General features: G+C 43.8%; 1 protein-coding gene across 2 annotated transcripts; it reads right to left on the minus strand.

Moving 5' to 3' along the window:
* Window positions 1-871: 871 nt before the first annotated feature.
* PPP1R7 (protein phosphatase 1 regulatory subunit 7) lies at window positions 872-25591 on the minus strand. Of its 2 annotated transcripts, none has more exons than XM_066620421.1 (10): window positions 25515-25591; window positions 22251-22358; window positions 12813-12868; window positions 10675-10740; window positions 9744-9874; window positions 7289-7451; window positions 5726-5842; window positions 4611-4715; window positions 2738-2824; window positions 872-1262 (listed from the first exon to the last, which is right to left on the minus strand). In XM_066620421.1, exons 1-10 carry the CDS (start codon window positions 25570-25572, stop codon window positions 1086-1088), a joined length of 1068 nt encoding a protein of 355 aa, XP_066476518.1. In that variant the 5' UTR covers window positions 25573-25591; the 3' UTR covers window positions 872-1085. The 2 variants fall into 2 exon arrangements, with proteins under 2 accessions (XP_066476518.1, XP_066476517.1); XM_066620420.1 differs by having other exon boundaries at window positions 22236-22358.
* Window positions 25592-25887: the final 296 nt, after the last annotated feature.

The following is a 25887-nucleotide window of genomic DNA, read 5'->3' on the forward strand; positions in this document are numbered from 1 at the left end:
GGCTGGAAATCTCACTGATTCTTTTTTTTTTGGGGGGGGGGGGTTATTGCAGGCAGGCTACAGAGTAAGCTCCATTGACCATTGACTCCATTAACCACTTCTGAGTAGACATGCATAGGCTTGAGCTCACAGGTTGCAATTCTACCCACACTTTCCTAAGGGTAAGCCCCATTGACCACAATAGGACTTACTTCAGAGTAGATTCACCTGGTGGAACAGGACTGGCTCCCTCTTATTTAATTATTTCTTTTATTTTAATTTAATTATTTATAATTATTTATTTTAAGTTGCTTGATGATGTCACTTCTGGCCATGACATCACTTCCAATGGGTCCTGGACAGATTGTCAATTCTGGACAGCACAAGTGGGTCCCAGTGCTAAAAGTTTGAGAACTGCTGCAATAAGGTGTTAGTAAGTTGACAAGGGTGTGTGTGTGTGTGTGTGCGCGCTCTACAAGTTTTCAAAATCACTAAAATCAGAGTTTGGAGGACTAATACCATCATGTTATACATCAATCAATGTGTAATTTCATGCAGAATGCAATGAAGCAAACCTCAATCAATGTGTAATTTCATGCAGAATGCAATGAAGCAAACCACATTGAAATATCTGTGTTCTAACAAAAAGTACAGCCAAAAAACCAGTGGGGGCGGAGCGATGGTACATCACCACATCCATCACCTGGGGCATTGCCCCGCCCACTAGTGATGCCACTGCAATAACCAGAAAAGGGATCTGGGAACCAGAGATTCTTGAAGACCAGCGGGCCCTGTGGGTTTACAAACAGAAGAGGATTAAGCTTCCAGAGTGCACCTCAGTCCAACTTCCTGCAGGAATGCCCAACAGAAACAGACATCGTCACAACTAAAATCTCACACATTAAGATTTAATATTAATATTCAAAAACAATGAGTGTGCATTATATGCAAAGTCTGATATCAGTGCACTTTGTTGGCCGTTTGCTCTGTAAGTGTCAGAAGACCGAAGACAGGAGGGTGAAGTGTGGATAAAAATCCCAGCTTTGACACTTGGAGAGGAAGGAGGGAAGGTAGATAGGTGAAGGGGGAAAGGGACTGGAGAAGGTTCAGAACCGGACAAAGGTGGCATCAATCTGCCGGACAGACGGAAGGGCCAGCATGATCTTGCGTCGGTATTGAGGATCCTTCTGCAGGGGGTTTCGCTCTAGATAAACCGTTTCCAACTTCTTGGCTCCTTTCAGTTCATCCAAATCGCTCCAACACTCGATTAGGTTATTGTTCATCTGGGGATTACAAATCAAACAAGACTGCTAGCAAATGTTTAGAGACAAACACAACAGGCATCATTTCCAGCTTCCAATTTAACCCATACCCCTTTCATTAGAAAAAGGAAAGACAAATGAGAAAGGCTGAACATCTGCTTTCTCAATATCCCAGAGGTTCAGGAACAACAGCAGCATAAATGAGCTCTTTCTAGGTTCTACTCCCTCAGCTATGACATTGGAACTGTTAGCTTTTGATTTGCAAATAAGAGCACAGGCAACACCTCAAGCGCATCTTCTCATGCTAGGCAGGATGCGGGCATGTGGAAAAACACTTACTCAGAAGGAGCTTGCATTTGTCAGGATTTTGTAATACTGGGAGGCAACAAAAACAGAAGATCAATTCATCCGTATTGAATTTCAAAGTGTTGCCCACTGGGAAAAAGCATCTTAATGCATATAAGAAAGGAGGCTGAGAAACAGATAAAGATGTCAGAAGGAGTGATGGCAATATCACTCTCAAGATTCAGTGCTGACCCAGATAATTTTGGTGTTTTCCTCTGTTTTCCATAAAGGCCATCTGTTGATATTTGCATATGTTAGGCCTGCAAAGAATAAGATCTACAGGAGGACTGCTGTCCCCTCCATACTGGCAGCTTTCTGAGGAAGTTATTCATTGTTGGTGACTATTTCCCAACCTCTTGCGAAAACATTCCAAGACTCTGTTCCTGAATTTTGCTAGTTGGGTGAAAGCCACTCCAGCTCCCTCCCCCCATTGTGGAAATGCAAGCCCTGAGCTGGGTGGAAAAAGTTCATGCTATACATCCTAACCCTGCCAACACTGCTATGGATTCTAGGAACAGCACTGTTGCCATATTCAGGAGCTACAGCATGGGCTCTTCCCATGTGGGGCCCCTTTTCAAGTATAGGCAGGGATGGGAAAATGACTGTGTTTGTGTTCTCACCCCCCATTGGATTGAGAAGCACAGGATGAAGATTTTCTAGCCAGCTATATATCTTTCCTACAGTGTGGAAGAGTAGGCAGGAGAGGGGAAAAGAGAAAGACAAAAAGAGAACAAAAAAAACACAATGAAATTGAAGCAATGGGAGGAGACAGAAGAGACCAGTACTATTGGCGTTCTGTTGCATTCTGTCAGTTTTCTGCATAGCTTGTGAAAGGAATGCATGTGTACAGAAAACAGCTGAATTTATATCGATCCTGTATCTCATCTGAAGGAAAATCCCTCTCACCCAATTAATAAGGTTCAGGTTTTGTGGAAGTACCATGTTAGAGGTGCCTTTCTAGATTCTCAATTTCTGATTATTTGCAAAGATAGCTTAGATTCAAAAGTTCTGTCACCACAGACTTCCGGAGAGCTAGAAACTCTTACATGTGTAATCACAACAGAGCTCTCATCAGTTGCCAAAATGCCATTGTGCGTATCCACAAAGAGGATCTCTTGGTCTCTCACTGTGACTTCTGGTTTTCAGCTTACCCAAAATTCCTGGAGCTCTGTTAGATGGGTGATATTTTCAATCTTTTTGATCCTGTTAGCCGCAATGTCCAGCATTGTAAGTTTATTCTAAAACAAGTATACAGAAATCTTTAATCTGGATTTTGATTTGTGCTTTTTCCACAAACCTTGAAGTGAACATTAGGAGTTAAAGGAACACACCATGCAGCAAGACATTCATAGTTCAGCAGCTACACATAATCCTCACCCCTCCTCCTCAACACATAAATGGCATGAGATTGCAGAAAGAGAGGGCAAGTCATAAGAACATAAGAACAGCCCCACTGGATCAGGCCATAGGCCCATCTAGTCCAGCTTCCTGTATCTCACAGCGGCCCACCAAATGCCCCAGGGAGCACACCAAATAACAAGAGACCTCATCCTGGTGCCCTCCCTTGCATCTGGCATTCTGACATAACCCATTTCTAAAATCAGGAGGTTGCGCATACACATCATGGCTTGTACCCCATAATGGATTTTAAATCCTGTAAGAAATATTTAGCCCTCTATCTGAATCCCCATAATGGATTTTAAGTCCTGTAAGAAATATTTAGCCCTCTATCTGAACAAGTGGGCAGACTGTTCGGACAATATTCAATTGAAGAATCTGTTGTCATCTGAGGATACGACTATAATTGAGACTATGGGGGCTTTTCTAAAGTATCCCCTGAAACACTGTAGTTCAGCTAATAGCACAAGGGAAACGGGTTGTATCTTCTAATATTCTGGGAATCTTTATTACTCATCCAGTCTGAACTGTTTGTGTATTTATGTGTGTAATATGCCAATAAACGTTCTGATAATGAAAAACGAGAGGGCAAATTCTTTTGGGCTGGTTGCAACTTGCATCATAATCCTAGGCATGCCTACCCAGAAGGAGATTCCATGGTGTTCCACCAGGCTTACTGTTATTGGGGTGGCATCTTAAGATGGCCATCAGTATTTGAACTGAATAGTAAAAAGGCAAGACCATTCACTCCACCTTCACATTTCCCTTCCCCCCCACCAAGAAATCACAGCTCATCTTCTAGGATACTCAGGTGCTGGCACTATCCCATCCTGTATCACTTCATATAATTAGCTGTGGTTAAAAAATGTTGAGCCAGTAATAAACCTTCTCTGGAGAGGGACCTCGGCTATGGAAGAGGGGAAATTTTATTACACTAAAGGTCAACATTAAAGTTGCAGCTTTCAGAAAGGGGATAAATGCAAGAAGTCTTTACATGAGGGATATCAAAATTTTCAAAGAGTTGGATTCTGCATCTGGGAGAACATTACCCTAATCCCTCATCTGTTCTCTGATTTTAATCAAAAAGCCAACTGCAATATATCGGCTGAAGAGAAGGAACAGGGAGTTGAATAAGGTACTGCCTCTTGAGCCATTAGAAATGTCACACAGATTGGTCTTGTTTTCAAGTTGTTAATAGACACTGCCTTACTATACTCAAAAATCTCTCTAGAACCAGATGTGCAGACCCTGTGCTACAACATCTATGCTGTGAGCTGTTAACACCATGCAGGTTCTTGGAGACTCTGAATATATGCATCCTAACAACCCAATAATTTCAACAGACAATGCACAAATCACTTCCAAGAAAAACAGCCTTCCACAATCTAAAAAATAGTTAATGTATGCTCATTTTAAGCTATAGATCTATAAAGGAACTCAGGCCATCTGCTAGTTCAATGAAAACATAGCTGGACTGAAAACCCACCCTATTCTAAATGCCCCAATCACCTTTAGCATGACACTTCCTTGTCAAAGTTTTCTACTTAGAAGGCAAACAATCATCAAGGACAATATGTTTAATATCAGCCCCAGTGCTTCTACAAATAAAAGCAAGTAGCAGCTTACGTTATTTTCCAGTCCCTCAATGACTTCTATGCCATTATGGCTGAGGTACAGCTCTCGTAGGTTCACCAGATTCTGCAGACCTTCTATCTTGGTCAACCGATTGCTCTAGAGTGGGCATAAAATTGTGTTAAAGTGTTAGAAGCAGAATACTTAGGCAAGCATTGTTACAGATCTCTCTGCCCCACAGACTGTCCAGAAAAAATTCTACATTCAAAACACTATTTTTGCCAGAATGGGACAAATCCTGGAGTATTTCTGTGGGTACACAAAGGTGAAATCATTTAGTGCACAGGGCAACTTCTGTGTAGTTTGCTCTGTGCAGTTTGTAGATGACCCATGTATGTTGCAGGCACATTCCTGAACAGCTGCCACTCACTAGATTACACTGAAATAAGCCATTTGGAGAAACTATTTGTGTGACACATTTACATGCGAATCAATCATGTCATCCCACAGCAGAAAAATATATTGGGGAGACATGGGCACATGCTGGTTGATGCATATTACAGTTTAGGCATGACATCTTCATTGGTCTTTTGCATACAGGTGCAACTCTAGACTTCATCTGTGTCTTTCCAAAGGAACACGAGATATTGTGATAAATTCATACAAGTCTGACTTGGTCAGTTTTGTGCGAGATAAAGCATGCATCTCTTGCACTGTGAATTAGCAAAGGAGTGTATTGTAGTTATCCCTTCTTTCAGTGCTACTATTGAAGCAAAACTTGCTATTTTACAGAATCGCCTGATCTCTGTATAATTGGAAAAGAATCTTATTCTCTACCAATATTTTGAATATGCTGTAAAAAGGAAACATACACTCATCTAGCATACTGTTAGAATAGAACTTCCCTAATACAAGAAGAAGATTTACACTGGGTAATTACTGTTAGGGCAGGGGGAAGAAAGAGAGAGGAGAGAAGACCACATAATATTAATCTGATCTATAGCTACCATCCTTTATTCCCCATAAGAAAAGAGTTATTGCTAAATACTAATTACTAGTATTGGCAATTATCATTGCAAAGATCTAAACAGCAAGTGTAACAAGCTTCTATAAGGGAAAATAAAGACGCGTTAAATGATGTTCCTGAAACTATACAAAATAGTTGATACCTGTATGCTAAGCACTGTCAAGTTTGTCAATGCATCCAGGTTCTGCAACTTGGTAATTTTGTTCTTTCCCAGAAACAAACTGTCCAGGTTTGTCAAGGTATCAATATTCTGAATTTCCTGTAAATGATAACAGCAAACAATATTACTATAGCAAACACAATGTTATCAGATTGCAATACCACATCCATCAGTCAGTAAGCAAGACCCAAGCTTCCTCTCCCATTCTCATTTATGACCCTGGAGATACAGGATGCCCATAAGTGTATTCAGACCAGAAGAACCAGGCTAGATGACTGGTTAAGTTCTATTTGGCACTGCCCAAACACTGTCACTATACAAGAGCACTGAAAGAATTTAGTATTTCAGGTCCAAGTTCTTCCCCCCCCCCAATTCAGTATGAGGCTCCATAAAGAAAGTTCTTAAGAAAGCAGAGTCATCAGAACAACTGGCATGCCAGATTCTTTTAACTCAATGTGGTTTGTTAATTATTAACACTCCAGGAATCCTTGTGGAGCAGGAACAATGAAATCATACTTCTTGGCAGAACACATAATAAAAAGTTCTGGGAGTGTAGACATGGCCAGCACTATCATTAAAAGGAAAAAAAAAATCCTATCTAAGGCTTAAGAGGAATTGTTCCAAAACAGGTAAGGTTCCACAAGGCACCAAAAAGAAGGCTGGATGCAGACTGCTGAACAGCAACACTGATTAACTGTAGTACTTTTTTCCTGAGTCCAGGTTTGAGTACTGATGCAAAGAAAAGTAGTTTTTTTTAAAATCGTCTTATTGCATTGTAGGTCTTAAATTCCCATATTAGATCTTCCATCTTGAGTTGTTAGCTCCTACATATCTTGTCCCACAACAAGATTATTTTAGTTGCTTATTAGTTTACCCTATTGTTAATATTATTATTAGCCTAGAAATAACTATTTCTAAAAGGCACTATTTGATCTCATGAAGTCTGCAACCAGACTTGGTTCCACTTTCAATTATCATTGTCAGCAAAGTTAAAAGTCTTCTTTCATGCAAAACTTTTAAACCTCTCATGTAGTAAGCCAAAGATGTCTCTTAATACCCAGTCCTAACCGACTTTCCAGCACCGATGCAGGCACAATGCAGCCCAAGGTAAGGGAAAAAAAATGTTCCCTTACTTTGAAGTAGTAGTTCCCTTACTTACTCCTGTTCCCCATTGCAGGATGCAGTGCACACCCCATTGGCATGGCTGCATCAGTGCTGGATTGAACTGGGACTTTTAGTGTGCCATTTGGTAGAACAGGATGTTAGCCACAATAAACTCTGTGAAGCCAGTTCATTTTTTTCTTGCGTTATTCTCAGAAATGGTAGCGACACGTGTTTCTCACAGAAATGTGAAAATAAGCCAAGGAAAAGGCTTGGAAACCATAATATGGACATCATCTATCTCAAGTCTTCTTCAGCTGCATTTGAAAACCACTGTTCCACTCACAGCAGCAGATCTGTACGCTGAGGGCCATTAGATAGTTCAATCAGCTGCACCTTGGAACGATCCTTACCAACTTCTGTCTGGGAGAAGGAAATACCTACCCTGATTCGATTAGATCCCAGCTCTAAAATCTGTAACTGTTGTAAATTGTTGAGATTCTCAATTTTGCTGATTTTGTTGTTGACCAGGAAGAGTTTCTTTAACTGAATGAGCTGATCTAGCCCTTCAATGTGCCGTAGAACATTAAACGAAATATCCAGGATCCTAACAGGAAACAAAGGAAATGCCTCAAAACTGAGTGAAAACACCTTAAGACCATTACGTTTGTACCCCATCCTGACGCCAAGTACTTCAGGTGCAGGACAAGGGATTATTTATCCTTACAACTCCTCTGTGAGGCAGTCTAGGCTGAGTTTAGACTTAGAATTCTGTGGTAGTGCACAGAATTCAAACCTGGGTCTCTTGGCCCAAGTCTTACACTCATCCACTGCAGCACACACACAACTTACAGTAGTATGGTATGTTACAATGCCCTGATGACCCACTAAACTACAGCATGTTTCCTTTATAAGAGAATGAGAAAACAATTATCCACAGCGATCCCACTCAGTGTCTCAGGAAGCTGGGACCACTTTCATGCCATATTTGAATTACATCATAAAGAGCAAGTTTGCAACCTCTGACTTAGGTCATTTACCAAACTGCGAGTAACATGTTTAGCATGTTCCAGCCAACCAGCCAACTGAGCCAATATTTTTTATAATTAAAAGAAATTAACAGCTTTGTTCTTCCAAAATTAAGATGCTTACACCAAAGGAACTTTAAGGATCCAGATAGAGTAGATGGTGCATGAGAGTAGGGTTGCGAGCTAGAGAAGATGTCAGTGAAGATGTGTGATAACAGAGCTTCAGAGATTCTCCCGACATTTAGTGTGGGGAGGTCCCTGGGACCTCCTAAACAATACAAAAACATGTGTCCACCAATGTCTCTAGCCAAAAATTAGCCGACCTGAAAGATAAACGTGAAGCAATACACAAAAACCAGGAAATCAGAGGGATCTGTGAATATCTTGGCTGAGGTGGGACTTCGGCAGCTTGGAGCAGTAGGCAGTCATTCCACAGAAAAAAGGGGTGCACACACAGGGTACAAGAGTCTGAAAATGGAGCCCAAGAAGCACATTTAGGTATCCGTTACCATACAAGGGTTTTTGACATATCGAATCCAAGCAGACTTGGCCTGAAGCCACCTTAGCAAGGAAGAAGATGAGGCAAGTCTGCCTCTCCTTTGCAGATATGGATATTGTTTGTATTTGATTTTGTTCAGAGCTTTACATGCGCAGCAGAGGTTGATCACAAAGGTGTGGCAAAACTCCTTCTTACATCACTGTAACTACAGTACAACTAAATGATACACAAGCCAACACTGGTCTGTCTCAAACCTCTTCCCTGCTGCTCATGGGCCCTAAAATGAAGCCACATTATTATAGATCAAGAAGACTAAGTCCACTTTATTCCCAAACTATGGGTTACAATACTGCCTTACCTCAATTGTTCTCACAAATACACTAACTTAGTTTTACAGCCTAATTTTATCCAGTGCATGGTTGGGGCACCTAAAGAGGTGGCACAGATCAGAGCAGCCTGGCTCTAGGCTGAGCTGTCTGGGAGGAGTGTTAGGATCTGGCCTAAGCGCCCGATACTGGCTCCAGCCCTCTCCCGGGCCCGCCCGCCCACTGGCCCACCTACTGCCCTCCCTCCCTGGAACACCTGCACAATGCCGCCTCCTCCTCCCTCTCCCCAGCCCCCTGTGCTGGTGCTGCGTTTGGCCAACAGAGGCTGGTGCAAGTCCCCTGCGCTGGTCTCCCAACTCACCCAGTGGTGCAGAAGTGTCTCATGGCACTTGTGCCAGCCTAGGGCGCACTTTGCATTGAGTCTTTAGGGTACAATCCTAACCAGGTCTACTCAGAAGTAAGTCCCATTTGGTTCAATGGGGCTTACTCAGGAAAGTGTGATTAGGATTGCAGTCTTAGGGCGCAATCCTAACCCCTTATGCCAGTGCTTTCCAGCACTGGCATAGCAGTGCCAATGTGACATGTGCTGCATCCTGCAGTTGGGTGTCACTCATGGAGGCCTTGTAAGGGAATGTTTGTTCCCTTACCTCAGAGCTGCATTGCCCGTATGTCAGTGCTGGAAAGCAGTGACATAAGGGGTTAGGATTGCACCCTTAGTCTCATTAGTACAGGCTTGAAGCTGAGACAATCCACGATTGTTCATGGAGGAAGAGATCAGAGTACAGACCTCCAAAATATAAAACTAACACCCCCAATCTGTGGTTTGATTTGTTTGAATTGAGCTAGTACCTTGCATGTGGCCTCCACAGGAGTCAAAAGAACTGTGGCATACCCAGTTTAGTAACTCAAGACTTAAGTCAATTGTTACAATAATGGTAGCCAATCCAAGACGGATAGATTGATTCTTGGCAACCACTGGGTTTGCAAACAGAACATATTCTTGTTGATAGCTCCAATGACTTCTTCACTTTCCTTCAGGTACTCACTCAAGACCAGTCAGGGCTTCCAAGTTCTCAATCTTCCGAATCTGATTGTCATAGAGGTCCAACTCTTTGAGAGTCTGCAACTGTTCCAAGTTCTCAATGCACTTAATCAAGTTCTGACGGAGACAAAGATTCTAAAGGATGGAAAGAAGGTAAGATGAAGATATGAGTTTCACTCCTAAGAGGCAATTACCCACAGCGTAACACAATTTTGGCAATAAGTTATCCAGGGGTGATCACTACCTCTTTCTCCAATTACTTGCCCCCCTTTCTCCTCCAAACAATCCCTCCCAATCAGTCACAGCTTTGTGGGCACCCCCCCTTAAAGAAAGCTCAAGTGGCAACTAACTAGAGTGCCTGACTGTCTGGCCTGAAGTAGTGACACAGCAGAACAAGATAGTAATTGCTATCTGGGTAGCCTCTGGAGAAGAAAGATGATCTTCAGCTTCAGCACACCATTACAGTTCCCAGCAGGGAAGTTCAGGGCCAAACTACAAACTCTGAAGAAAATTTGCAATACTTTTTTTCTTTTAAAGCTTAAAGGAGCCGGTCTGAGACAGTGGCACAGTAGAAAGATTTTTAAACAATATGTTGCCAACAAAAATCACCCTCCACAACTGCTAATAGCTTCCCTCGGAATTTCACTTTGTGCATTCAGGAAAGGACTGTGGCTGAAAGGCAGATTACATGCTTTGCATGCAGGAGATCCCACATTCAATCCCTGGATCTCTAGGGAGGGCAGAGAAAAATCCTGGTCTGTAACCCTGGAGATCCACTGCCAGTCAGTGCTAACAAAACTGAGCTAGATGGACCAATGGTCTGATTGAATAAGGCAGCTTCATTTAATCTGATGAAGCAAATCGTTGTTCAATAAAATTTTAGCTTGAAATGAAACTGTCATTAAGTGTCTGCAGAAATTTCTTAAGCATCTCACCTTCACTTTCTTGAGCACCTCAAACCCCTCAATCTTGCCAATTCGGAAATGATTAAGATCAACATCCTGAAAAGAGGAGGGGGAAGCCAAAAGCTGCTTTAGAAATCATACAAAAGATTCATTTCAATCTTACTCCTTAATGGCATATTACAGACTACAGCAACTAGATCTCAAACTTTTCTCAAAACATATTTTATAGTGAGTAGCATTGATATTAGCCGCCCTGGGTCCCTTTAGGGAGAAGGGCGGGATATAAATAAAGTTTATTATTATTATTATTATTATTAACTGCAAGGAAGAACTGGACTTCATCACACCAGCAATGAGACTGCTTGGAACTCAAGGGTCTTTCCAAATTACCAGTTTATAGAAAAAAAAAAATCATACCAGCAATGGAAAGAAGTGCATCTGTTCTGGGATATCACATTTTCCCAACACTTACACAGGAATACATGGTGCATGTAGATACACATTAAAAACAGAATTCACTGCTTTTATTCCTGTGAGGTTAGCCTGGATTCTGACCTGCCTAAGAATGATATATGTACCAGCTATTTCAGTGCTGAGTCAAACATTGAAGCTTGGCCTTCCCTTCAATCCTTTAAGCCAGTATTTCTCAAAGTGTGCTCATGAGCACACCATCTGCATGGTGTTGTGCATGTATGTGCCAGTGCGATGGGGCTCCCCAAGACTGTGCACATATGCCAGCAGGGCTCCCTATGACTCTTCTTAGGAGTGTGAAGAGCTCTGGAGACTAAAAGGTATGAGAACAACTGCTTTAAGCTTTCTTTTTTTCCACTTTCCCCTTTTAAAACACTGAAATCTACATTTGTCCCTTCCTTTGTTTTAAAAGTCTTCAGACTTGACAAGTTATCAGGGAAGGGAGAGGAGGAAGTTTAGTATACCACAAGGGTGAGGAAATCAGAGAAATAGGTTTATTTCTGCAGCCAACTGGCAGAGCTGGTTTTCATGATTTACTAAAGAAGTTCATATACTTGAACGCTATACAACAAAACATACAACCATACAACATTTAAGCACTTCTTAAAAGCAGTATGTCTGTATGCACCCACAGAGTTACCTCTGTGCAATCATTTCCCCTGGTAGAGGGTCACTGTATGATGGAATTTAATCTAAAACATTCTTGCACGGGTGCCAATGGTGTCTGCAGCAAAATACAAAGATTTTGCCTTGACAATTTAGCTAGACTAGCTCCCTAAGGCAAAGCTATTAAGGGACTACTTCTTCCGGCTTTGGTCTGAGACCTTTTCAGGCCCAGTACAAATCACCAACATGAAAGCTGAGCAACCATACCTTCCCCTCCCTTACATTATAGGAATTCACCTCAAAGTCTAGAACTACTGTGGGGGTGGCAGGTAGCACAACTGCAACACCCAATTGTTACATAGAACCAGAAAGAGCATTTAAATCAGGACTTGCGCACCTGTCCCACAAAGGCTAACATGCAGCAGGCAACACCTGAATGGATCACTTGGATAAGCCCAAAGAAACAGGCTTAAGCAGGGTTCCACACTTCCACTCCCGATGGCAAGTGTTCTGTTGCCCTCTGGTGATGGAAAAGAAAGGAGCCCTGCCTTCCTCTTCAGCTTGAAACTGCTCTGCAGTTTTGCAGCTACAGACTTGTAAAGACGAACAGCCTGAAAATGCATGCTTGCCGTTTGGGGGACTGAAACACACAAACATATTCATTATAACCCCTCTTTACATCCTTCTGCAAGGATGTGTTTCAGATAAATGAATGGGGGCCAGCATCCCTTGATTTGCTGACTAATCCAAGCTTTCTACCACACCAGTGGATTTTCAAATATTTTGACAGTGAAGATCCCCTGAGAGCAAACAGCAGGTGCTTTACTCCCTTTAGTATCAACTTTATATCAACAATGTGTCTTTTTGCCTTTGAAGTTCTTTCTCTGAAGTTGAACTTGCTGTGATCCAGCTCATCTTACACAGATTATTTCCTCTCTATCCCGCCCACCCCAATATCCAGAACTCAAGTCCTTTCAAAAGGAAAGACATTACCTTAATATATTCCCCAACCCTCAGGAAGCCAGTGCTTGGTTGTCCAAAGTATGTCACCTTCCCATAACTTGTTCAAATGTAAGTGAAACCTGACTTACCTCAGCTTCTGGGTCTAGGTTAATCGTCTCCATATCCACCGGCGTCTCTGCTTCTCCTGCAAGATAGCAAGCGTACCTCACATAAGTCTTTGAGAGCAAGCCTGCAAGTCAGCTTTCTCATAGGAGAAACTGTGCCTTAAGGAGGCAAAGTAGTATCTCGTGTTCAGACTTTGCTACAACTATACAAATTCCACAAGCAAGAGATGGTTATAATCTTATATACAGTGCATTCAAAGACCACGACATGTAAAGCAGGTTATAACCATGTTATGACCAACTGCTAATGGCACAAACATTATTCTGTTTTTGGAAAAGTCAGGTCACCCATCCATTCCAGCCATCTTCTCAGACTTTCACAACAACTAAACTGCCTGTTCTGTGGGCAACGTGGCTCTGAACCCGTTATGGAAGACACAAACTTGTAAGCCTTATGGTGGCAACACACTGACATGTTTGCCCAGCCACCTGAAATACATCACTCTTCCTGAAATACATACATTCTTCCTGAAAGAAAAGTAACCAGAGGTTCTTACGAGCCATCTCCCTAGCTCTTGCTTTCATCAGAATAAACAAGGGGCCTTGTGCCGAAGCAGCTGAGTATTACCAGCAGCTTGAAGAAACTGTTTTACCGCTTTGAAATCGGCACAAAATCCACGTTGCTAGATGCAATTCTCTCTAAGTGCAGTGAGTGGGGATGGACCACAGAGATTTGTGCTGAATAATTCATACACGCTCTCCATTTGGCAAGTGGGCATATTCTCTCTCATACATTACTAAGCAACATACAGAAACAGCTCACCACCTAGACCAGCTCACAGAATTTGCAACAATTTATTGAAAAATTCACTGCTCTTTTCTATTGAGCAAGTCTCTTGCTCTATTTTATGCCCCAAATTCCCTTCTAGAACCCTTAAATGAGTTCACTTTTCTTTGAATTTTTTTTAGTAGGGGGAAACTCTAGATTTAGGTCTTGCTCCTAAACCATAAGCAAAACACAGTCTATCTAATTGCATTTGCTCTGATTCCTCTCATTTCCCTTGCCTCCATCTTCCCTTCCATTCCTCTGCTGTCTCCTGCAGCATCCCTCTCCTATCTCCTGCAAATATATATTGTACGCTTACTGAGGCAGAGATTTGTTACTTGGAGTATGGTGTGTTGTCACATATAGTGACAGCAATAGGCAATTCACAATAAAATGACAAATGCAACAATGAAAACCAAAGCAGTAACAAACCATGATTAAAAAGTTTTAGAAGTAGATAAAACTGGCAACAGTGGTTAACATTAACCGCTAGACTGGGAGAATAACTATTTTAATAGCAAATTCCAGTTTCTCAAACTAACAGTTTTCTAGATGTCATACATGACATGTTTTCTTGGATTCTAGGTGTGAACAATGTAGAATTCGAACTCTAGACTGGAAGACAGCAAATGAGGTTGACTGTAAACATACACTTCAATTAATGCTGAGAACACATACAAAGTGCCACATGTCCACCTCGTTAATTTGCATAAATGCATGTTCAAAAAGTCACAATCAAAATTATTGTCACAATCTGCTAGAGTGTGAGTTGGCCATTGTGCTACCATGTAGTAAAGTACTGAAAGCAGTATTCCTCTCTAAACTCTGCTGGTAGAGGCACATAGGCAAAATCAGAATGAAGGAGCCAAAGCTGGCGGAATGACAAAACTGCATATGGGCAGGAGCTAATACAGGCTGCCAAATCCTGTGCACAAGCAAACGGAGTTAAAGAAGCAGGTAGCTGCACTGAAATTGCACGCAGACTATAAGCCCCAGGCCAGGATTAGAAAGACCAACAGAGGCCTTGACAATTAATACCAGTGCTCTTTATAGTAGGCCACCTCATTATTAGGAACACAATGCTAGAGGATATTGCACTTAATCCCAATTAGACTTCAGTCCTATACAGTGTGCCCTCCTTATCTGTGAGTTCAGTACCCGCACGCAATGTGGGTGCGGGTGCCAAACTCATAGATAAGGAGGGCCCACTGTACAGGACTGAAGTCTTGTTGGGATTGAGTAAGTGCAATATCTTGCAACCCATGCAATATCAAGCCAACCCATGCTGGAGGGCCTCATATGACCACATGGATGTGACCAGATGCAACCTCAAGTGACTGCTTGGATGCAACTTCTAGCTGCGTCCAGGAGGTGTTGCGAGATGCAAGGAGACTACACCTAGCCTCCCCATGACTCAGAAAGCCTCCTGGAACCTTCAAAAACTGGCCCTTTAACCACACCAAAAATGCCTTTTAGAAGGCTCTGGGAGGCCTTCTGAGACGTGGGGTGGTCACATGTGGACTTCCCACACCTAAGAAGGCCTCACAGAAGGCACTTCTGTTTTGGGGGGCCCCAAAGATTTCATTATCCATGGATACTAGTATCTGTGGGGTGGGGGTCCAGGAACTGTACACTGTTTCTTGGTGGTAAACCCCATTGAGCACTATGGGACTTACTTCTGAGTAGACTTGCATGGAATTGTGCTGTCAGTCTCATCCATTCTGTCAGGAAAGTCTGATCACTAAGCTAATGTCAGAGTTTATTAACAAATTTGTATCCCGCTTTATCTCCCTCATGGCAGTTAAAGCGAGTTGGACAGATAATTTTTGCAAATTGAGTTCTTGTTTCCAGCCTGGAGAATGGTCATGCTTTTAGAAAGTGGCCCAATAGGGTGAATTGCTTCAGCAGGAAATTGCCCTTTTGCTTCAAGGGACTCCCACAGAAATACATGTGAGGCTACATAGGTGTGAAGTTAAGTTTGAACAGTGGCCTCACAAATCCCAGCTCTGGACCTGCTCTAATAAACCGAATGCTGTGGCCTTGTGACAGTGCTCAACATTTATTGCCGTTCTACCTCAAAAGATTTACACTGGCTTCTCAGCTATAATGGTAGTGTGTGCCTCCATGAGACCTGTCTTGGCATTCTCCAATCTGTGTAAACCATGACATGGAGGGCCCCTGAAACCACATCATGCTAACCTCACCCATGAGGCACACACTTAGCCCCACTTCCCACATGTTCAGCATTGGTCTGCAGCAATGCTGAACACAAGGAGAGTTCCTCCCCATGGTCATTGCTTCTAAGCTCAGCAGATAAACACTGACTGTACAGGGGAGGGCTAAGAATGCATCATGGGCAGGACTAGGGCTAGTGTGACAGGCTCGCAAGAGTCTTCCATGTGTTCTTTGACATAGATTGCAGAATGTCTGAAGAGGGCCAGAAAGACTGAGGAGCGAGAATCTTGCTTCACGAATTCACGACTGTTACAAAATTATCTGGAACACGTAATAGGAGAAACAAATTTCATTTATGCCATAAATCAGCGGTTCTCAAACTCTCAAGGAGAGTTTGAGCCGCTCCGCCAGAGCAGGGGGAAGGCAGCAATGCTATCCCCATGATTGTGTCATTCAGGGGGCTCCAGGGGCTTGGCTGCACAGCAAAGCCTCTTGCATTCTCCTGGGGGTGTGGGGAGCCCTGCACAACCTTCTGCAGGCTCCCCGAAGCTTCAAAAGTGAAAGTGGGGTGATTGCGCCCCGCCTTTGCAAAACTGGAAGTGGAGCTCAATCACTCCACTTTCACTTCTTGAGTTTTGGATAGCTCTGCAGAAGGTTGCGCAGGGTTCCCCACAACCCCAGGAGGCTGTAAGAGGCTCTGGTAAGTACAGCCAAGCCCCTGCAGCCCCGAGTGATGCGATACTGGGGATTGCGTCACTGCCTCCTTGCTGTCCCCTGCCCCTTAAGGGGGCAGAGTCCATGTCACTCGGGCTGGGGCGTCTCGACGCCCAAGTTTGAAAAGCCCTGCCGTAAACTGGAGACAATATTTACATTTCAAAAATACTCTTCTAGCTATGTAAACTACTTGGTGAGCTTTCTTGTTGAAAAGCCATATAAAAACATTTGTACTTATAACAATACATTTTGATATTTAAAAAAATTGAACGAATAAAGATATTTGTGCAAGTCAACATATGGAATGCAAGATGCTATAGTTGACCTAATTTTGTGCTTTGGACTCACAGCCCATAGAAAGTTTAGGTCTCAGTATTTCTTTGTTCCCTTTTTTTCTCCACTTACATAAGACTGCAGGTAACCCAGTTGTACTCAGACACTGTAGCAGCAGGGATGCTGCTTATTCCCATTGAGGATGACAGATAACTGTTGCAGGCATTCTAGTCTGACTGCCTGAAATGCCCAAAAATAAACTTAACAGGGAAAAAAGATTCTCACCCTTGAACAACCAAAAATCAGATAAAGCAGGTTGCCTCCAGCACTGCTTCAAGAAAGTGAGTTCAAATGGGGTCTTCTTGAACTGTGGTGAAAGAACGCTACCACAAATGCATTGTCAGAGTGCACTATCACTCCTATCTTCAGCGAAGAACATTGAAAAATTACCCAGCCAGAGAAGGGGTTGGATGCGGCCTCATTCATGAACTGAGCCAGCAAAACAAATCTGGAAGATGAACCATTTCCCTCCTGAAGATGCAGGCATCAGTGCTGTTTAGGGCAGAAGCATGTTACCGATTCTTGGACTCCGTTAAGAGCAAAGCCTATTAGGAGTGTCCTCAATCTTGAGCTACCCAACATTTTATTTGTCTGACTCGAGGCAGAACTTTGTTCACCAAAAGGAAAGTGTTTATTCATTCAAGTCATAAGCCATTAACGATCCACTGAGGTTTAGAGTTGGAAACCTTGCAAAAATAGTTTCAAGGGTACAACTTGCAAGGCAAGCCCACAGAGCTTTAAGAACTGTGCCAGTGGGAGACTAGAATAAAAACTTCCATATCAAATGATCCTCTGACAACAACTCAAACTTTGCATTTAAAGTAGTAACTCCCAAGTTGCACCAGATACAAGCATTTATGTGAAGTACGAATTTTATCAACATGGCAGAGAATGGCTTGTCATAGGTCAACCTGAGAGTGTAATTGGCAGAGCTGCAAAGTTATTATTTTCAGTACTGTATACTAACAGCCATTTAATTAATTATCCTATGCAGTGTGGGAAACATGTATTATTGAGGGAACTTTTAAGCTTTAGCTCTGGGTATGCAAAAAGTCACCTCGCACAACCCACCCGGGTTCATCAAAATTACTATTTTATATCACTGTGGTTCATCATATTAGATCTCAAAATACTGGTTTGTGCCATGAAGCAAATAAGAGAAGCAAAACTGAGACCACAGGGAGGCTGTTAATGCCATCCAGAATCTACGATAGATGAAAGAGAACTGCTCTTTGTGTAGGGAGACAAACACATACAAAGTGGCTATCACAAGTACACAAGAGGTTCCTCTATCAACATCCTTTTCCTCCCTCTACTTGATTTTAGGAGAATTTGACTACTTGTTTGTTCCTTTACCAATTCTGAATCTAATCTAACCCTATAACCACCACTAGCCAATATAAAACTTCAAAAGTAAAAATGTCATGGTGACCAAGAAAGAATAAAAGGGTACTTCACACGAAACATACACATTTTTTGCTCCTCACTGCAACTGCAGTTCATATTTTGTGGTGTAGAGCCGATGTAGCATAAAGGTTAAGAGACTGATTTGTGGATCTGGATTTCCCCATGTAAATCTTGCCTTTGCCATCAACTCACCAGGTCAGTGGTTCTCAAACTTTTCACAACTGGGACCCACACATTCTTGGGACCCTCCTAGTTTTACGAGACTAAAAAAAGTTTCACTTTAGCAGCCGCTCAAGCTGCTGTTTTCATCCTTTTTACTCTGGAGAGGAGTCTTCTGGAGTGTGTGTTGAGCTCCACAGTCATTGGACCACGCTGGTGGCCTTTGGTAAGAGCTGAGGCATGTCTGCCAACTCATGAGTACATGCCCATGTGTGGCTCAGTTTCACTTTCCATAAGGCATAAGGTATTCAATCTGTGCATCCCGCTTCCCTAGTGAGGCATGGCTAGCCTCCAGGCATGTGGGGAGACAGGTGGCCATAGCTGCTCTGCTGAACATGCTGCCTCCTGACTTGCTGTGAATGAGGTGGGTGGGGCAGTGTGAGGCTGGGAGGGCTTGTGAAACAGGGTGGGGGGAGGTGGGAGAGAAGGCTGGGTGGGCAGTGGCAGAGGTGCTGCATCTCATCAGCTCAGGGCGCCCTCCTGGCAGGTTTCAAATTGGGAGGAAAGAGTAAGTACAAGCAGCACAGTGCTTTCCTCTGCTAGGGAAGGAAGGAACCAGTATGCTCTTAGTAGGGGGGGGTGTCCAAATGCTCCAGCCTGCATTCCTCCGTCTTGCCTGGGGGGAATAGGGGTGGCATCTGCATGTTGGGGTGTATGTGTGTGAGCAGCCGCCATCTACTTTGGGGTGAGTTGTAATCTTGCTTTGTGTGGCTGCAATCCTTTCCACACTTTCCTGGGAGTAAGCCCATTTGACTCAAATGGGACCTACTTCTGAGTAGACCCACATAGGCTTGAGGTCTGTGTCAGCTTAACCAAGGATCTTCACCTTTCTCTTTTTCCTCCCCCTTCAAAAAAGAAAAAAAAGCCACTCTTGATGGCTTTGTCTCCAAAAATTGATTAAAAATAAAAATCCCCATTCCTTTTCAGCCACCCCCCCTTGTTCCTCCTGCCTCCTTTATTTGGGGGGGGGGGTACTCTGTTGGCTGCTACTGTACGACAAAAGGCACAATCCTAGCTAGGTCTACTCAGAAGTAAGTCCTATTGTGTTCAATGGGACTTACTCCCAGGAAAGGTTAGGAATGCAGCCAAACAGTCTCTGGGTCTCAGTTTGCATCAGTTTGCAATTAGCAGATACACACAAAACAAAGTCTTCCGCTCCCCCAGTAAATTCATCACTTCCCCCCTCCCTTTTCAAAACCCTCCAGGTGTGCTGCTTACAAACTCAGGGCACAATCCCAACCAGGTCTTCTCAGAAGTAAGTCCTATTTTGTTCAGTGGGGCTTACTCTCAGGTAAGTGTGGTTAGGATTGCAGCCTCAGAGTGCTGGCAGTTGTTTTTTTGTTTCTGGTGTATAATTATAACACCTTCATCCCCATTTTGGGAGTAATTGAGGTGAGGTGTTGTAATGGGGAGCTGTGGCCAATGGCCACAAGGATCAGGGGAGCTGCGAGCCAGAAAAGTTCGAGAACCACTGCCATAAGGCAATACATTTTCTTTGTCAGATTAAAGCAGCGTTTTTCAACCGCTGTGCTGTGGCACACTAGTCGAGAGGCTGCAGAGCAGACAGGCAGCAGCCACGCACAGAAAGCAGCTGCTTTGAGCCTTAAGTGCAGCAGAAGGAAAAGGAGAGCTAAGGGGCTGGTCTCAGCTGCTTTGCACCTCCTGCTATCGCTTGCTCCTGCTCCTGAGCCACATGAAGGCTGCAACCTGATCCCGATTTATCTGGGAGAGAGTCCCTTTGACTACTATGGGGTTTACTTCTGAGTAGACACGCCTAGGATTGGGTATTAAGTCCTTGCCTCCTCTGCGTGCTAATTGGGTGACCAGAGAAGCTTGGAGGAGGTCCCCATGGGTGGAGTGACAAGGGAGTCAGGAGCATACAAGCAGATATGAAGCTAGCCAGTCTGCTGAGGCCACCAACCTAAGAACTGGCTGGCTCAAAGGGTCCTAGATAGTCCCTTTTCCTTGCCACAGTTTGCTGGCAACTCTCCAAAGCAACTCTCCCTGCATTGCCTTTTAGGGAAGGGCATTGGGCCCCAATCCTCTCCATACTTACATGGGAGTAAGCCTCACTGAGTATAATGGGGTTTACTTCTGAGTAGACATGCCTAGGATTGGGCTTTTGGTCACTTTTTTTTCTTAAATACAGGAGCAGGCAATTGGCACTTCGCCCCACCCCACTCCCTCCCACAGGAACCTTGCCCCCCAAATCTCATAATTGCAGTCAGCACTTCTCTTACTGTCCCTCCCTTCACTCCTCCGCACCTTCCAAAGGTTCAGAATCACTTGCTTCAAGTTCTCTCCCTGTAGTTGTTTCACTCATGTCTCTTCATTGCCCCTCACCCCACAGCTCTTCTATGTGCTCGGTCTGACCTCTCTTTGCCAGCACTTTCTCGCATAACACTTTAATAACATTTTTCATCCTTTTCACAATCACATATCCTTTCCTCTCCAAGCTTCTTGTGAGTTTCTTTGTCATGTAATAATATAATTGTATTAATTATATTAACAATTAATTGTAATGTAGTAATTTAATGTAAGTAAAAAACTGGTAGTGTGCCTTGACAATTTTAGTGCCTTGTCTGTGTGCCGTGAGCTGAAAAAGGTTGAAAATGGCTGGATTAAAGGAAGGGAACTTCCTTCTCAAGAGTTTGTTGGGGTCTGCATTCATTGCATCAAGCCCATCCTGGTGGCACTACATTCCCCTCAGCCTGCATCTAAGTGAACCAAGGCATAGTCAACTACTCATAAGTAAAGACATGCACGGCTCCTTTCTGTTTCCATAGGGCTTAATACATTTTCCTTGTCAGAGATCAGTCTGTCAGTATCACGACACACCAAAAATCCAGTCATGACCCACACTTTGGGAACCAATTCAATAAGTGATCTTAGGCAAGCTAGTCCCTTTCAGCCTCAGCACCCCAGCTGAAATAAGGAACACCACTTACAGGTAACGTGATTTTCACACTCAGAAGAGAACTATATAAGTGCAAATAATAATATATGTTAATATACTACATTACATATGTCCAAACACATTGCACAGGCCTTAAAAAGTTAACAGTGCTATTTGCACAGCATTAGTCTTCTCAAACACTGCTATTTGTTTCCCAGATAGATACACTCAAACTTGTATTCCTGTAGGTTTTAGGAAAAAGTATTAAATAGGGCCATTAGAGGTCACAAGCTTGAATTTCACTTTAGCAGAGGCATTTCTTCCATATTCAGCTCTTCTCAACTAAGTACAGTACATTCTCTGCAGAGGACTAGAAGGTGCCACCTCATGTTACAAAGAGGCCAACACAGGTGCTACACAAGGAGAGAGAAACATTATCTCAAAGTAGAAGGTTATATCCTGCAACAACCAAAACAGTCAATTTAAATCCCTCCTTTCCACCATGGAAAACGCAAGGCAATGTCGTAGTACAAAAAACTAACTAGAGCCAAGAACAATTAGAGTCAAGAATTAATATAAAAAACTCTCAAACATGCATAAGTATTAGAAACATGGTATGGCATTACATACATTTATTTAATAAATAAATTGCATCTTTAAAGCCTTATTTCATAACACATTTTCACCTACTTCCTAAAGCTGAAGAGAGATGTGTTCAGTAGCTTTCCCCAGAGAGGGAATTCCAAAGTTATGATCCCATAACTGAAGAGGTCTAGAACGACTCACGGGCTAGAGGCTCCTCATCTCTAGCCTCTTCAGTTGGATGCCACTCAGTTTGCACAACCTAGAAAAATTACTGCCAGAGTTAAGGGTCTACCTGTTGAATTCTCACCATTCTGCTCATCCCTTAAACTCTGCTGACTGAGGTCTGTGACTATGCAAACTGCATGCTTTTTCCCTTCATCATCTCCAGACTCTTCAGACTCAATTCTCTTGTCAACTGTGTAAAGAAATACAAAGTAATTAGTAATTTCCTCTTTCAGGAAAAGATGATGGTGGCAAACAGTAACTTAGACTCACATAAGCTATTTATGGTACTAGAGCTACTTTTTTTTTATTAAAAAAAAGAGACGCTCAACCCAATGCAGATTTGGATGCAAGCTCCACTGAGCGCACTTATTCCCAAGAAGGCATGTCTGATTTCAGGATCCAAAGAATGTTAGAATGCGCCCATGTTACCAAATTAAATTAAATGATAGCTAATTTGCACATGTTCCAAGGGCCAACCTGACTATGTCATGCTTTGCAGTAATTCTCTAAAGAAAAAAGGAAGCAGGCACAAATCTGTAATACATTATTTAGTAGACATGATCCTTGTATGGATGAGATAGTAACAATGTAAAAACTAAAACAAAAGGTTCTAGGTATCAAGCTTGCCTAGAAAAAGCCCTATTATAAGACGTCTGGGGACATACCAACACAAAGTTCAGGGCTCCTTAGATTTTATGAATTTCGTACAGCTTCCATGTATGAGACACAGAAAGCACTTATGCATATGATACAAAGAATGCCAACCACAAGTAGATCACCACATGGGACAACTGAAGGCATATCCAGTTTGCCACATGCACACAACACCAGCAAGGCTTGACAGATGTTAAATGGAAGCAGATACTACAATGCACGTAGCTATGAAAGTAATAAGGGTGTGCTACTTACTTACCCCATTAAGGTAACACTATCTTACCTACTTACCTCTCATGCTATTTACCAACTATTACATTGCATTATTTGTAGGGAAAATGGTATTTAGGTTCCTCTGTTGTGGGAGGAAACTACTACAGTAGATTCCAGCAAGAATACAAAGTATCACATTTTCAACTGAATACATCTAGCAATGTCTAGAAAAGGTGTGAAGGGGGACCAACAGAATATCACCCTTTAGCAAAAAATACTACTGTAAATGTCTCTGATATCTCCCTTCACATTTTCTGAGCTTGAGGTTCCAAGGATGTGATTTCAGTGAGCCTGGGCTGAAGCTAAGCTCTCTGTAACAACACAAAGCAATATCTGCAACATATTATAATCACAGTCCATGCATGCAACATACCCCACTGTATTTACTGGGATCCAACAGAACACACTGAACACCACGCATCATCTTTGCTCTATCACATTCTTTAACAAAACTCAGACTTAACAGCAGGTATTCTACACAAAATGTGTGCGTAATGCTCTCTTGCACTATTTGATGGAGCATCTATGACACCTTGTATTCCTATCTCACACACCCAGACTGCTGATCTTCAAGGGTTCAATGTGCAAAGTATAACCTGTCATTCTGAAACATTAAACAAATTCAGCCCATCCTCCTAAGGAGGTTAAGAGCTCAATCCTGAGGGGCTCATGCTGGTCCACTGCTAGCACACACTGTTGCAAATGTGCCATAAGGCAGGCTTGTAACAGTTAGCGCTGGCCCAGTATGAGCTCACTGGAGCCCAGCTGGCCTGCAGCTCAACTCCACCAGATCCACAGCCCTCCTGGCCTGACACAGGGTTGCTTTACTCTGCGCCAGCTAAATAGCCAGTGCAGAGTAGCCCCATTGCGGGGTCCCCTCCCACAAGGAAATGTTGGGATCTGCGGGTGGCTGCCCGATGACCATAGGATGCAGCGGCAGCCATTCTGGCACCACTGCACCCTGGCTGCTAGGCACGTCAGGATTGGGCTGTAAATAAATCACCCTCAATAAACCAAGGGTAGGCTTCTCCAAACTCTTCTTTCAGTCCCCACAAAGGGCAGTGAGATACTGTTATCCACAGTGAAAAAGATCCATACAAATTGTTCATAGCACAGTCCTTATGCTACAACAAACAAAGTAAAGATCGCAAGGAAAAGTGTTAACAATGGGACAAAAAAAGGTAATGCAAGAAGTAAATAAAAGGATCTTGAGGAAAATAAAAGCTAAGCAGTTAGAGCATTACTTTATGTGCATGGAGCAGCCTAAAATATTATCAAAGATCCCTATGGCCACACACTGCTACACCTCACTCACTGGTAGGCAGTGCTGCCAGAAGTCCCTTGTTTCAAAATATAACCTTTACTCTAACCCCTGTTAACTGGGTAACCCACTTTTTCATGTGGGTGCTCCTCTTTTATTTAGCAGGGGGAGAGTAACTGGCCCTCCTCACCCCAGCTGTGCGTTTTCTAGTGGCTGTCTGCTGGTGTCCCTTTGCATCTTTTTAGATTGTAAGCCCTTTTGGGACAGAGAACCATTAGTTAGGTGATTTTCTTTGTAAATCGCTTTGTGAACTGTTGCTAAAAAGTGGTATATAAATACTGTTAATAATTCCAAAGCATCACATTCCACAAAGCAGTTTGGATGTTTCTTGTTTTTATTTAATGCCACCGCCTGAGTATGAAGCAAGTCAGACAACCCAGCTCAGAAGTGTCAAATTAAAAGGAAATTGGGGGGGGGCCTAACAGGCAGCGCAGGGGGGGACAGCGCTAGGACAAGCATGGGGGTGGTGCAGAGATGCAAGGGGATTCTCCTTCCATTGCAACTGCTTTGCAGGGATGTGTCGTGGGTGGGGAGACAGGTGAGTCAGAGTCTCCCCACTGGAGTGCTTTGAAAAGCACTGCTGCTGTGGGAGACACCCAAGCACCCACAACCCACGCGCAGGGACTCCAGTGAGGAGACTCTGCCTCACCTGCCTACTCACCCACGTGAAGCGTGTGGGTTGTGAGTGCTTGGGTGCCTCCCACAACGCGGCACTTTTCAAAGCACTCTGGTGGGGAGGCTGTGCCTCACCTGACTCCCACCCATGTGGAGTGCAGGGGTTGTGGGTGCCTGGGTGCCTCCCACAGTGGCGGTGCTTTTTAAAGGACTCCAGTGGGGAGGCTCTGCCTCACCTGCCTCCTCACCCACCACACATGCTTTGCCCCCGTGGGAAGCCCCCACGTCTCCCCCCCCACTCACCACCTTCCCTAAGCCACACAGCTGCCTCCCCTCGCCCCATCCCTCAGCCCCTCCACCCCCCATACAGCCACCCCATGAGAATCCCCCTCAGCGCCCACAGCCCCACCCACTTGCCCGCAACGGTCCTGGGCCTCCCCCAGCCCAGGCTGGGACCCCGCGCGCTCCACTCCGGCCTCTCACCCTCCATCATCTCCTGCGCTCCCTCCCCACTCTCCGTCTCAGCCACCGCCGTCGCCATAATGCTTCGCTCCCCCGCCCCCTCCCGGCATGGGACGCAGTACCTGCAACAGCCAATGACGAACTCCATCGGAACTTCCTCCAGCCAATCTAATCTTCGGCTTCGCCGCAGACGCTCCCAGGGGAGTTTCTGCGCCTGCGCTCGGCCCCGTGGCCTCCTGGGAAATGTAGTTCCTTCGGGGACCTTGGCCACTAGCCAGGGAATGAATTACAGGCAGAATGTCAGGGGAAGTGGATGGGCTTGGAGGAACATCAGTGGTGGCAGCAGCATCACGGGCGCATGTCCCTGTCGCCTCCAGGCTGGCAATGGGAAAAA

Source organism: Tiliqua scincoides, chromosome 3, assembly GCF_035046505.1.
Source record: "Tiliqua scincoides isolate rTilSci1 chromosome 3, rTilSci1.hap2, whole genome shotgun sequence".
In the NCBI taxonomy this organism is placed as follows: domain Eukaryota; kingdom Metazoa; phylum Chordata; class Lepidosauria; order Squamata; family Scincidae; genus Tiliqua; species Tiliqua scincoides.